Source organism: Archocentrus centrarchus, unplaced genomic scaffold (assembly GCF_007364275.1).
Source record: "Archocentrus centrarchus isolate MPI-CPG fArcCen1 unplaced genomic scaffold, fArcCen1 scaffold_94_ctg1, whole genome shotgun sequence".
Lineage (NCBI taxonomy): Eukaryota > Metazoa > Chordata > Actinopteri > Cichliformes > Cichlidae > Archocentrus > Archocentrus centrarchus.
In genome coordinates, this window is record NW_022060303.1 from 156,166 (window position 1) to 172,152 (window position 15,987).

General features: G+C 47.4%; 1 protein-coding gene across 1 annotated transcript in view; it reads left to right on the forward strand.

Annotated features, from left to right (window-relative positions):
- The window catches only part of LOC115778013 (mucin-5AC-like), a 36,853-nt gene extending 26,295 nt beyond the window's left edge, over positions 1-10,558 (forward strand). Inside the window, exons 4-10 of the mRNA XM_030726022.1 lie at positions 6,808-7,670; positions 8,297-8,361; positions 8,449-8,597; positions 8,695-8,927; positions 9,129-9,190; positions 9,371-9,558; positions 9,672-10,558. Of these exons, the coding sequence (XP_030581882.1) occupies positions 6,808-7,670; positions 8,297-8,361; positions 8,449-8,597; positions 8,695-8,927; positions 9,129-9,190; positions 9,371-9,558; positions 9,672-9,952 (1,841 nt within the window). The 3' untranslated portion in view covers positions 9,953-10,558. The remainder of the gene's footprint in view (positions 1-6,807; positions 7,671-8,296; positions 8,362-8,448; positions 8,598-8,694; positions 8,928-9,128; positions 9,191-9,370; positions 9,559-9,671) is intronic.
- Positions 10,559-15,987: the final 5,429 nt, after the last annotated feature.

Below are 15,987 nucleotides of genomic sequence, written 5' to 3' on the forward strand. Positions count from 1 at the left end.
AGACAACAACCACAGGGGCCGACACAACAACCACAGAGGCCGAGACAACAACCACAGCAGCAGAGACAACAACCACAGCTGCCGAGACAACAACCATAGCAGCCAAGACAACAACCACAGCGGCGGACACTACAACCACAGCTGCAGACACAACAACCACAGCAGCCGAGACAACAACCACAGCGGCCGACACAACAACCACAGCGGCCGAGACAACAACCACAGTTTTAGACACAAGAACCACAGCTGCCGAGACTTCAACCACAGCGGAAGAGACCACAACCACAGTGGCTGAGACAACAACCACAGCGGCAGAGACTACAACCACAGCTGCAGAAACAACAACCACAGCTACAGACACAACAACCACAGCGGCCGAGACCACAACCACAGTGGCTGAGACCACAACCACAGCTGCAGACACAACAACCACAGTTGTCGAGACTACAACAACCACAGCGGCTGACACAACAACCACAGCGGCCGAGACAACAACCACAGCGGCAGACACAACAACCACAGCTGCCGAGACTACAACAACCACAGCGGCTGAAACAACAACCGCAGCGGCCGAGATCACAACCACAGCAGCCGAGACAACAACCACAGTGGCCGACACAACAACCACAGTGGCCGAGACAACAACCACAGCGGCAGACACAACAACCACAGCTGCCGAGACTACAACAACCACAGCGGCTGAGACAACAACCGCAGCGGCCGAGATCACAACCACAGCAGCCGAGACAACAACCACAGTGGCCGACACAACAACCACAGCGGCCGAGACAACAACCACAGCGGCAGACACAACAACCACAGCTGCAGACACAACAACCACAGTGGCCGAGACAACAACCACAGCGGCCGAGACAACATCCACAGCGGCCGAGACAACAACAACAGCGGCCGAGACTACAACCACAGTGGCGGACACAACAACCACAGCGGCCGAGACAACAACCACAGCTGCCAAGACTACTACCACAGCGGCCGAGACCACAACCACAGTGACGGAGACTACAACAACAGGTGCAGAAACAACAACCACAGCGGCAGAGACAACAACCACAGCGGCCGAGACAACAACAACAGCGGCCGAGACTACAACCACAGCGGCGGAGACCACAACCACACCTGCAGACACAACGACCACAGCGGCCGAGACCACAATCACAGCGGCCGAGACCACAACCACAGCTGGAGACACAACAACCACAGCTGCCGAGAATACAACCATAGCAGCCGAGACAACAACCACAGCAGCGGAGACTACAACCACAGCTGCAGACACAACAACCACAGCTGCCGAGACTACAACAACCACAGCGGCCGAGACAACAACCACAGCGGCCGAAACAACAACCACAGCGGCCGAGACTACAACCACAGCTGGAGAAACAACAACCACAGCTTCAGACACAACAACCACAGAGGCCGAGACAACAACCACAGTTTCAGACACAACAACCACAGCGGCCGAGACTACAACAACCACAGTGGCCGAGACAACAATTACAGCGGCAGAGACCACAACCACAGTGGCTGAGACCACAACCACAGCGGCGGAGACTACAACCACAGCTGCAGACACAACAACAACAGTTGCCGAGACTACAACAACCAAACCGGCTGACACAACAACCACAGCGGCTGAGACAACAACCACAGCGGCCGAGACCACAACCACAGCAGCCGAGACAACAACCAAAGTGGCCGACACAACAACCACTGCGGCCGAGACAACAACCACAGCGGCAGACACAACAACCACAGGTGTCGAGACAACAACCATAGCATCCGAGACAACAACCACAGCGGCGGAGACTACAACCACAGCTGCAGACACAACAACCACAGCAACCGAGACAACAACCACAGTGGCCGACACAACAACCACAGCGGCCGAGACAACAACCACAGTTTCAGACACAACAACCACAGCTGCCGAAACTACAACCACAGCGGCCGAGACAACAACCACAGTTTCAGACACAACAACCACAGCTGCCGAGACTACAACAACCACAGCGGCCGAGACAACAACCACAGCGGCAGAGACCACAACCACAGCGGCCGAGACAACAACCACAGTGGCTGAGACCACAACCACAGTTGCAGACACAACAACCGCAGCGGCCAAGACAACAACCACAGCGGCCGAGACAACAACCACAGCGGCCGAGACAACAGCCACAGCAGCGGACACAACAACCACAGCTGCCGAGACAACAACCATAGCAGCCGAGACAACAACCACAGCGGCGGAGACTACAACCACAGCTGCAGACACAACAACCACAGCAACCGAGACAACAACCACAGTGGCCGACACAACAACCACAGCAGCCGAGACTACAACCACAGCTGCAGACACAACAACCACAGCAGCCGAGACTACAACAACAGCTGCAGACACAACAACCACAGCAGCCGAGACTACAACAACCGCGGCTGAGACCACAACCACAGCTGCACACACAACGACCACAGCGGCCGAGATTACAACAACCACTGTGCACACCACAACCACAGCGGCCGAGACAACAACCACAGTGGCGGAGACTACAACCACAGCTGCAGACACAACAACCACAGCAACCGAGACAACAACCACAGTTGCCGACACAACAACCACAGGGGCCGAGACAACAACCACAGTTTCAGACACAACAACCACAGCTGCCGAGACTACAACAACCCCAGCGGCCGAGACAACAACCACAGCGGCAGAGACCACAACCACAGGGGCTGAGACCACAACCACAGCGGCGGAGACTACAACCACAGCTGCAGAAACAACAACCACAGCTGCAGACGCAACAACCACAGCGGCCGAGACCACAACCACAGTGGCTGAGACCACAACCACAGCTGCAGACACAACAACCACAGTTACCGAGACTACAACAACCACAGCGGCCGAGACAACAACCACAGCGGCTGAGACAACAACTACAGCGGCGGAGACTACAACCACAGCTGGAGAAACAACAACCACAGCTGCAGACACAACAACCACAGTTACCGAGACTACAACAACCACAGCGGCTGACACAACAACCACAGCGGCTGAGACAACAACCACAGCGGCCGAGACTACAACCACAGCGGCGGAGACTACAACCACAGCTGCTCAAACAACAACCACAGCTGCCAAGACTACTACCACAGCGGTCGAGACCACAACCACAGCTGCAGACACATCGACCACAGCGGCCGAGACCACAACCACAGCGGCCGAGACCACAACCACAGCTGCAGACACAACAACCACAGCGGCCGAGACAACAACCACAGCGGCCGAGACAACAACCACAGAGGCGAAGACTACAACAACAGGTGCAGAAACAACAACCACAGCGGCAGAGACAACAACCACAGCGGCCGAGAATACAACAACAGCGGCCGAGACTACAACCACAGCTTCAGACACAACAACCACGGCGGAAGATACAACGACCACAGCGGCCGAGAAAACAACCACAGCGGTGGAGACTACAACCACAGCTGCAGACACAACAACCACAGCTGCCGAGACTAAAACAACCAAAGCGGCCGAGACAACAACCACAGCGGCAGAGACCACAACCACAGCGGCTGAGACCACAACCACAGCTGCAGACACAACAACCACAGTGGCCGAGAAAACAACCACAGCGGCCAAGACAACAACCACAGTGGCCGAGACCACAACCACAGTGGATGAGACCACAACCACAGCTGCAGACACAACAACCACAGTTCCCGTGACTACAACAACCACAGCGGCTGACACAAAAACCACAGCGGCCGAGACAACAACCACCGCGGCCGAGACAACAACCACAGCGGCGGAGACTACAACCACAGCTGGAGAAACAACAACCACAGCTGCAGACACAACAACCACAGTGGCCGAGACAACAACCACAGAGGCCGAGACAACAACCACAGCGGCCGAGACAACAACAACAGCGGCCGAGACTACAAGCACAGCGGCGGAGACCACAACCACAGCTGCAGACACAACGACCACAGCGGCCGAGACCACAACCACAGCTGCAGACACAACAACCACAGCTGCCGAGACAACAACCATAGCAGCCGAGACAACAACCACAGCAGCGGAGACTACAACCACAGCTGCAGACACAACAACCACAGCGGCCGAGACTACAACAACCACAGCTGCCGAGACTACAACAACCACAGCGGCCGAGACAACAACCACAGCGGCCGAAACAACAACCACAGCGGCGGAGACTACAACCACAGCTGGAGAAACAACAACCACAGCTGCAGACACAACAACCACAGAGGCCGAGACAACAACCACAGCGGCCAAGACAACAACAACAGCGGCCGAGACAAAAACCACAGCGGCGGAGACTACAACCACAGCTGCTGAAACAACAACCACAGCTGCCAAGACTACTACCACAGCGGGCGAGACCACAACCACAGCTTCAGACACAACGACCACAGCGGCCGAGACCACAACCACAGCGGCTGAGACCACAACCACAGGTGCAGAAACAACAACCACAGCGGCAGACACAACAACCACAGCGACCGAGACAACAACCACAGAGGCCGAGAGAACAACCACAGCGGCTGAGACCACAACCACAGCTGCAGACACAACAACCACAGTGGCCGAGACAACAACCACAGCGGCAGACACAACAACCACAGTTGCCGAGACCACAATGACCACAGCAGCCGAGACAACAACCACAGCGGCCGAGACAACAACCACAGCGGCCGAAACAACAACCACAGCTGCAGACACAACAACCACAGCTGCAGACACAACAACCACAGCGGCCGAGACAACAACCACAGTTTCAGACACAACAACCACAGCTGCCGAGACTACAACAACCACAGCGGCCGAGACCACAACCACAGCGGCGGAGACTACAACCAAAGCTGCAGAAACAACAACCACAGCTGCAGACCCAACAACCACAGCGGCCGAGACCACAACCACAGTGGCTGAGACCACAACCACAGCTGCAGACACAACAACCACAGTTGCCGAGACTACAACAACCACAGCGGCCGAGACAACAACCACAGCGGCAGAGACCACAACCACAGCAGCTGAGACCACAACCACAGCTGCAGACACAACAACCACAGCGGCCGAGACAACAACCACAGCGGTTGAGACAACAACCACAGCGGCCGAGACCACAACCACAGCTGCAGACACAACAACCACAGCTGCCGAGACAACAACCATAGCAGCCGAGACAACAACCACAGCAGCGGAGACTACAACCACAGCTGCAGACAAAACAACCACAGCGGCCGAGACTACAACAACCACAGCTGCCGAGACTACAACAACCACAGCGGCCGAGACAACAACCACAGCGGCCGAGACAACAACCACAGCGGCAGAGACCACAACCACAGCGGCTGAGACCACAACCACAGCTGCAGACACAACAACCACAGAGGCCGAGACAACAACCACAGCGGCCGAGACAACAACAACAGCAGCCGAGACTACAACCACAGCGGCGGAGACTACCAGCACAGCTGCTGAAACAACAACCACAGCTGCCAAGAATACTACCACAGCGGTCGAGACCACAACCACAGCTGCAGACACAACGACCACAGCGGCATACACAACAACCACAGTTGCCGAGACCACAATGACCACAGCGGCCGAGACAACAACCACAGCGGCCGAGACAACAACCACAGCGGCCGAAACAACAACCACAGCGGCAGACACAACAACCACAGCGGCCGAGACTACAACAACCACAGCAGCTGAGAAAACTACCACAGTTTCAGACACAACAACCACAGCTGCCGAGACTACAACAACCACAGCGGCCCAGACCACAACCACAGCGGCGGAGACTACAACCAAAGCTGCAGAAACAACAACCACAGCTGCAGACACAACAACCACAGCGGCCAAGACCACAACCACAGTGGCTGAGACCACAACCACAGCTGCAGACACAACAACCACAGTTGCCGAGACTACAACAACCACAGCGGCTGAGACAACAACCACAGCGGCCGAGACAACAACCACAGCGGCCGAGACAACAACCACAGTGGCCGACACAACAACCACAGCGGCCGAGACAACAACCACAACGGCAGACACAACAACCACAGCTGCCGAGACAACAACCATAGCAGCCGAGACAACAACCACAGCAGCAGAGACTACAACCACAGCTGCAGACACAACAACCACAGCGGCCGAGACAACAACCACAGTTTCAGACACAACAACCACAGCTGCCGAGACTACAATAACCACAGCGGCCGAGACTACAACCACAGCGGCAGAGACCACAACCACAGCGGCTGAGACCACAACCACAGCGGCGGAGACTACAACCACAGCTGCAGAGACAACAACCCCAGCGGCAGACACAACAACCACAGCGGCGGAGACAACAACTACAGTGGCTGAGACCACAACCACAGCGGCGGAGACTACAACCACAGGTGCAGAAACAACAACCACAGCGGCAGACACAATAACCACGGCGGCCGAGACTACAACAACAGCGGCCGAGACTACAACCACAGCTTCAGACACAACAACCACGGCGGCAGATACAACGACCACAGCGGCGGAAACTAAAACCACAGTGGCGCAGACTACAACCACAGCGGCGCAGACTACAACCACAGCGGCGGAGACTACAACCATAGCTGCAGAAATAACGACCACAGCTGCAGACACAACAACCACAGCTGCAGACACAACAACCACAGCGGCAGAGACAACAACCACAGCGGCCGAGACAACAACCACAGCGGAAGACACAACATCCACAGCTGCCGAGACTACAACAACCACAGCTGCCGAGACTACAAGAACCACAGCGGCCGAGACAACAACCACAGCTGCAGACACAACAACCACAGCTGCAGACACAACGAACACAGAGGCCGAGACCACAACCACATCTGCCAGGAGCACAACCACATCTGCCGGGACCACAAGCACATCTTCAGACACAACAGCCACAGTGGCCAAAACTACAACCACAGCAGCCAAAACTACAACCACAGCAGCCAAAACTACAACCACAGCGGCCGAAACCTCAACAACAGTGGCCGAAACTACAACCACAGCTTCCGTCTCAACAACTACAGCTCCCGAAACAACAACAACAGCAGCCAATACAAGCACAGCTGCCGAGTCAACAACCATAGCTGCCACAACAATAACAACTTCCATAACAGCAACTACATTTGCTGAAACAACAACCTCAGCATCCGAAACAGCAACTACAGCTCCTAAAATAACAACCGCAGTGGCCAAAACAATAATCACAGTTTCTGAGACTACAAGTACAGTGGCTGAGACTACAACAACACCTGCCAGAATCACAACCACAGCAGTCTCTCCAACCGCAGTAGCTGACTCAACAACCACAGTGACCAAGATAACGACCATAGGGGTCGAGACAACAACCAAAGCAGGCGAAACAGCAACCACCGCACCGACACCGACCACACACGTTCCTGCAACAACTACAGCTACTCTAACATCATCAACATCTTCAGCAGCAATAACCAGAGCTACTACAAAGAGATACGTCATCTTCAGATCCCTTCAGAGCAGTTTTACAGAGGACTTGTTGAATCAATCATCTGCAGCCTTCAACAGTCGATCGTCTTCAATAAAGGAACAGGTAAACAGCCTTTGTGAATTCCACAATGTTACTCTTAGATATTTTATCTGCTCATTAAAATTAGCACATAAGTTAACCCTAACACCAAATGTATATTTCACCGCTGAGACCTCAGATCAAACACACTTTGAATTACCATAATTGCACAGCCATTTATCCTTTCCGACAATTTAAACTGGTTTCTAAAAGCTGCGAAATTACCCTTCACTCCCAATATAACTAGTTATTACGGTAATTATTGCCATAATACTGCAAACAGCGGGATAGCGGGGAGTTGAGATTCACTGTTCTGAAAGGCAATTGCATATCATTCATATCATTTGTAAACTCAACAAACTAAATAGTGATCCTCTGTGCAGTCAGGACCCTGAAATTGGTCAAGGCAAAATTAGGATTCAAATGGAAATATGTATTCATCATGCAGTTGGGTCCCATTCCAGACACTCAAAACTCCCCATAAGGGAACAGCTTATTTTTTTTTTTTGTTTGTTTGTTTGGGTGATTCTGTGGGTAATCACAACACAATTTTCTTGCATTTGTTTATTGCCTGCTCATTCTACTTTACAATTTGTCACATATAAAAACAGATGAACATTGTTTCAAGGAATTCTGTTTTATGTTTTTAGATTGAACCTGCTTACAGGCTTGCGTTCCCTTCTGTCTTTGTCTCTCTGGCCGTGGTGGCGTTCAGGTAATTTCAGTATTTTAACATATTGTGTTAAGAGCACTGATCTAAGTTTGATATTCAAAACTAGGATATTTCTGTCTGTATTTGCAGGCAGGGATCAGTCGTCAACACCATGGAACTCCAGTTTGTAAACTCATCCGTTCCTAATGACACTCAGATCAAGGATGTTTTGATTAGTATGACTTTAAAAGTCAAGGGCTTTGACATAGAAAATTCAACCATTTCAGTCAGTGACACATGTAAGTAAATTTTAATCTTTTTGAACACAAAGTATCAAATGTTTAACAGTGACTATATTAAACATTTTCGCCCTCTCTCCATCTAAATCTACCACAGCTGCAGCAACAACTACCACAGTTACCCCATCAACAACCACACCGGCAGAAACAGCCATCACATCTGCAGGAACAAATACCACAGCAGCTCCAACCACTATGACAACTGAGAAAACAACTACTGCACCTGTTCAAGTTTTTCTGTTTTTACAGTTCCTTGAACCATATGTACCTGAACTCAATGACCCCAGCAGCAGTGTGTACAAAGATCGCGAAAGACGGGTTAAAGAGACGGTGAGTAATCTTTCAGACTTAACAATTCTCTTATTGACTAAGAATCTTTGCCGTAATTTTTATCTAGCAAACAAATCTAGCAAATCTCACAAAATGTCTTCAGTTCAATAAACATTTGTAGATAATGTAATTTTGAAGGAGTCTTTCCTGAAATGTTTGTATGGTTTAAACTTTTTTTTATCTTCTGTCTGGTTTTTGCAGTGTGATAGAATATACCACCCAAAATTTCCTTACTACATTGGTGCCGTTCTGATTAAGTTCAGGTAAAACATTTTGCTAACATTATTGTTAAGTTATTTTCATCCATATTACAAATTAGTTTATTTATTTATTTCAAAATTTGAAAGATTTCAAAATTGTCATGTTCAACTTCAACATAGATAATACAATCAAACATCTCTAATATGAATTTGACATTTGTCTCACTTTCTTTTATCACACAGTGTTGTTACAGTCCAAACACGAGTGGATAGAACTGAGGCAAAGTTGGAGCTTGTGTTCAATCAAACAGCTCCCAATGCAAAAGTCCCAGAGAACAATGTCATTGTTCAAACTTTAAAAGATGCTATTCAGAATTCCAGCATCAATTTCACCATCACCATATTTCCTGACACAGTATCAGTAACTTCTGGTGAGTATTTGAAAATGGAACCAAAGTTTGTTTTACATTAATCAAGGAACAAGAAATTCTCTTAGTCTGTACACATATATTCATTAATCCAATTTTTGAAAATCTTTATATAGTTCCTGTCAATGTCACGACTGCTGCACCAGCAACTACCAATTCCACGACTGCTGCACCAGCAACTACCAATTCCACGACTGCTGCACCAGCAACTACCAATTCCATGACTGCTGCACCAACAACTGCCAGTTCCACTATGGTTGCACCTACAGCTTCCCTACCTGCAACTGCTATATCTACTGCATCAACTGCAACTTCGGGTGGAGCACCTCACAAGATTAGTCCCAGCACTGCTTTCATCTTGGTGCTGTTGTTATGGCTTCTACCAAGTCAGCAATAGCATCTGTGCTGGTTTCCATGTGGATGACCAAGCAAACAACTCTGCCAAGTTGAACTCTTTCACTGATATAAAAAAAAGGGATTTGAGGTACTTTAAGATATTCCCATCCAGTTTTTTTCTACTGGGTAAAGCAAAATCCTGACTACATACATGTGTTAAGGCGTGTTTTTTTTGCTTGTGAAGGAATGAGTCAGAAACACTTTAGTCCTCATGCAAAAGAATTTATATATATATTGAAGAATCAGAAAAATCACATGTACATGGCTCCTCTCAGCTCGGAAAATCGCAGTCTGCAAGCAGTTAGCTGCAACCAACCTTACTGAGAAGAGTACTTCCTCTAAGCTAACCTAACTTTTTATTTCACTGCTACTCACAACCCTATTGGTTCAAAAAGGCATCACCAGCTGAGCTAATGCACATGATCCCACCCAATTGTCAGGTAACAACCCCCTAACTTACCATCCCCACATAGCCACCAGCAAGGGCGTAACTTTGGGTCCAACATTGGGGGGGTTAAGCTCTCTGCCTATTTATTTATTTATTAAATCATTTACTTTTCTAAAAGGATTCAGGAGATTTTGGGTTAATTAGAAATGTATTAGAAATACATTGTAATGCTTTTACTATGTATTTATTTAACTTTATTTGTATTTACTCTGCACCTTCAACAATTAAGAAAAGGCTTACATTTTTCACGTTTCTTCCAACAGTAACAAGTATCTTTCATGAACCTGTTTTGTTTTACTACCAATTTTGCAGCCCCTCATTCCACTTTTAAAGAAACTGTTTTAATTTGGCCTGCCAAATACAATAAATAAAATATTTTACAGCAGTCTGTTCTCCACTGAGCATGTGAGAGTTTAATGCAATCTTTACTATTAAACATGTTCTGTAGAGAAAAAGGTTTTAACTTGATGTGTTTAAAATATAACGAGTCTCATCCTGGACCTTTCTGGGACTCTCATCTTCAGTCCTGTTATCAGTACTAATATTAATTCAATTCAATTCAATTCAATTTTATTTATATAGCGCCAAATCACAACAAACTGTCGCCTCAAGGCGCTATATTAGTCATTACTAACTAAATACATAAAATGTTATGTGTGTGTTCACTTGAATAAAATTATATACTTGTTTAATGAGTTTAGTTTATTACATATTACAGGTATTGTACTGTGCCGCATGTGTGCAAATAACCACTTTTATCTTCTTTTTCTTTGACTCATTGTCAGATTAGGAGGAGCAGGTCTAACGGAGCTAAAATACCTGAACCGGTATTCATAGTGTGTCTGGTACACAGAGGCATAGTTATTAAATCATCAGCTAACAATACATTTACATTTACCTCATTTTTATTTTTCCGCTTTTTTACAAGGGGTTCTGTGCTCTTCATTTTTTCAAACTACACCCAGCAGCTGCTTCCACAAGAAAGCTGCCGCTTGGTAGAGAAAGCGGGTTGGGTGATACCAAGTTTTTGTGGGGAGAGGGGGGGTTACATTACCAAATGATTAAACATGCTAGTAGTTTACCTAAAATTGATAATGAATAAAGAAAAATAAAATGTTATCCATGTAAGATGTTTTTTGTAAATCGAAATGATTTGACTTTATTGGGGGTGGTTATAGTGATTGGATCAGATTATTGGGGGGGGTCATAACCCCCCACAAATTACGCGCATGGCCACCAGAGGTCTGCCCGAGGGGTATTTTGTCCTGCAAACATGGCTTCAGTGTAGTTATGATTATTTTGCTTAAGATTGATTACATACTCACAGTAATGGCCTGGCAGAATCCCCACTTGAGTCCCGGTTCCATTCCTAGAAAAACAGGTGTAATTTCCTGCATACACTACAACAGAAGGTGGAATGTTAGCACGTTTCACTTTTGGATACAAATAATTCAGAGTGTTACAGGTACCGGGTTTTGGAGCATTGGTCTGTTAAAACAGTTTGACGGTGCAAAGCAGGCCCTCTGGATCATTTCTCAGGCTTAAACGATAAGGCGCTGTACCCATTGTGGGCCGTGCCTTAGCACACGCCACACAATCTGACTTGGCTGTTGTAACATCTTCAGGAAATAATCATCCATATTCAGCTTGATCGCACTTTTAATGACCCAGCAGACCAACATGTACACATAACACTGTACGAGCGGCAGACATCAGGCACGCTTATTCTACCCAAGAAAACAGTTACAACAATGCTTATAATAGTCTCAGTCTGCCCCCTACTGGGCTCAATGTTTCTGCAGCATTAACACAGCTATATTAGCTGGCAACATCAAAATAACAAATACTCGTCCAGAATGTAAATATGTAAGAACAATTAAACATCTACGATACCACATCTCCTCCCCATCAAGTTGACAGCTTGTACTTGTCTGAAACGTAAAACAGTGGCAGTAAAATATACACCAATATAGAACAATATTATATATATATATATATATATATATATATATATATTTTTTTTTTTTTTTACTACAAAGACACATCTGTGAACTTAGAGCACATAACTTCTCCAAGAAAAAAGTCTCTATCTAACAAAGTCTTTGAGATGCACATGTGAACGTCTCTCTCTCTCTGAGAACGTCGCACCTCAGGCGCAGCTGGTGCATCAGGCTGAGCCTGGATGTTTGGAGCAGGTGGCAGCTCCTGAGGATCACATGACAAGGGTTGTGAAGTTGTGTCCATTATGGTGGGTAAGCAGTTGTGGGACCCCGAGTCTGTTTCAGGTCCCGGCTCCCCCTCTGTGTCCAGTTCACTTGGGACAGTGTCTTTTAATCTGGATCTCACCTGATCCACATGTTGTTTCAGGGTTTGACCATTTCCAATGGTGACAGTGTATGACACAGGACCTGATGAGCTCAAGATAACAGCTGGGATCCACTTTGGACCGTAGGAGTAGTTTCTGATGAACACCTTGTCTCCTGGTGCAAAACTTCTCAGTTTCTTCTTTGTCTCATGACTCTCTTTCTGTTTCAGTTGTTTTTGCTGCACTTTGGTTTTTACACTGCATGAAAAGTGGGTTTTTCGACAGTTTCTTGCATGTAATATTGCCGCGCGCCTTGAGCTTTCGGGCTCTTAGCAGGAGGCTTTGGCCAGAACAATAAACTGTAGGGAAACTGCCGTGGACTCTCTGTGTCAGTGCTTCCTCAGCTCCCCCCCTCCTCAGGTCTAGGGCAGGCTATCATATGTAAAGGAGGTTTCTGTGAGTCATACAAATGCAAATCAAGTACTCACCAGTGGTCACCAGTACTCGCCAGTGGTCTACCCCTCCCAACAGTTGTAAGCAGCATATTTTTATTTTGAGATATATGTAATCAAATTTACATTATCATCTTTTAAGCCTATTTCCATTACAATGTGACTACACATAAATTATACAGCGAAACATTCAAACAAGACTAAACTCAGAAGAAGTCATTCTATTTTATAAATTAGTATTATCTAGTTGGAAATATACTTTTGGATGTTTTCAGCTTTTGTCCCTTTTTCCAATAAGGCTGTGAGCTTCTGTCTTGGAGTTTTTTGTGAACCCTGAACTTTAGTGGACTCAGGGAGATAAACAATGGCTATAACTTGATTTTGGTGACACTACAAGCATTATTTTCATTGAAAAGCATACTCAGTTTTCAGTCTAATTCACTGTAACAAAAGTCTGTCACACCATCATCCTCTTCTGTGCAGTGGCTTCCCAGCTAGCATTGAACATTCAGACAACATCCCATGAACGCTGCCATAAACATTCAGTGAATGTTCACATGCATTAATGACATTAAAGACTACCAAGGCAGATGTAATAAGAAAACATATAAACTTTTATTTTGCTATACATGGATGTACATAAGAGATATCAGCAAAACCTTCATGAGAAAAATGTAACAAAAAAAAAAACGGACAGTGGATGTGTGTCTTCCAGCTCATAGGGGGTCGTTTTGACTGTTGGGTTTTCTCTGTATTTTTGTAGGGTCTTTACCCACAATACAAAGCGCCTTGAGGCGACTTGTAACGTCTGGGTTGTGTTCGGTGGTGAAGAGGAGGCGGCGGGCAGCCAAAAAAAACGCACAAGCACACTGGCACTGAGAATTTCAGTATTGCCCTTTTAATAAATGTAATCTTCACAACCTTATGAAGCCCGGTTGAACGGCTGCTACATAAACACACATGAAAACGAGCAGTGTTCATACAACCTGTAACGGTACAAAAAATAAGGAAAAAGGAAAAGGTCCGCCTCAATCCAAAATGTCCGTCTGCAAAACACATCTCCCGCGCTCTCTACTGAGGAGCGGTGGGCGCACACTGGTGACATCATCTACACAAAAAGGCCAGACTGTCGTAAAGAGACATCACAATTACGACTGTTACATATTCCCCCCCGGTTAACAAAAGGCTGTCCTCAGCCGAACACAGCAAAGGCACAGTACATACTTAACGAGCCTCCATACATGGATAAGCCAGGATAAGATGTTGAAACCAAACAGGAAATCTACAGTGCAATATTGAAAAGCTGGCAAACATGACAGTTTCCAACAAGGTGAATGTCAACTTGGACAGATATTGCATAATAAAAATACACTTAGGATGTTCAGGACAATTACAAAATGAAGTTCCCTTTTTTTTTTTTTTTTTTTTTTTTTTTTCCCCCACAAAATTTTTTTCAAATTCTGGAACAGTCAACACAATATGTAAAAACTTATAAACATGAGCTGTATATTAACTCACATAACAGTCATGAAACACCAGTGAACAACAAGAAACACATAACAAATGCAAATAAGGTCACTTCAGGTCAAACCTGTCAGTATGAAAAGGGTTGGTCCACCTATTGAAAGACCAATCAGTGGTGACTCTAGGAACACGCCTCGGTCTGAAGTTATAGGAAACCCCAGCAGCGCGCCCATTGTCAGCAGGAGGTGGACTGTTCACATCTGTTCTCAGGGCAGCGTCCGCGGTCTCATGAACAGAGTTTTGGTTCAACAAAGGAGGAACAGTATCGGCATAGTCGAAATCAGTCTCAGTTGGGATATCACCAGAGACCATAGCAGTGTTTGTATCAGCAACATCACAGTCACCAGGTTCTGGTTCCAAAAGAGCAGAGGGCAAGCTGCTGCCTGGCAAACTGCGAGTCAAACCTGCAGAAGCCTTTTGTTTTGAGTGTTTGTCAGATAAAGCTGTGGCCCAGGTGTAAAATGGTTGCAGGTTTGCAACATGAAAAACTCCAGCTTTCTCTCCAGCGTCCACTTTTGTTAGACAGTAATTCACATCAGACATCCTCTTGGAAACACGGTAGGGACCTGTGAAAAGGGGTGCCAGCTTTGCTGAAAAGTTGGATGCTGCATCTGATTTTGGGTGCGATTTCACTCTAACCAGGTCCCCAACTTCGTAAGAGACTGGGCGACGTCTTAGATCATAGTAATGCTTTCGCCGTTTATGACTCTCTGTGAGAACCACACGAGCATGCTCATGAGCCTCTTGAAGTGAAGCTCTCAGATTCTCTGAGTAGGATGTTTCAGGTTCGCCCACTCCGTCCCAGGAGGGTTGAGTGATGAGGTCCAAGGGAGTGTCCAACTCTCGTCCATAGAGCATCATAGACGGGCTCAGGCCTGTGCTCTCGTGAGGCGCAGTACGCAGGGCAAAACAAATTTGGGGAAGATATTTGTCCCAGGAAGTGTGTTTGTCGTCGACATATGCTCGGATGGCTGTTTTCAAGGTGCGGTTTACACGTTCAGTTGCATTCGTTTGAGGATGGTAGGCAGTTGTCAGTCTGTGTTCAGTTCCAAGTGTCGACAGAACATGCTCAAACAGGTCGCTGATGAAAGGTGTTCCCCTATCAGAAATAAGGTAGGAGGGAGAACCATGTCGGGCAAATATTTCAGTGATGAACTTATCAGCAGCGACTTGAGCTGTGGCTTCTCTCACAGCACTCACCTCAATCCATTTGGAGAAATAGTCCACAAAAACAAGAATATATGCATTTCCCCTTTGTGTGCGGGGTAGTGGGCCAACATAGTCCACACCTGTGTACTCCCATGGTC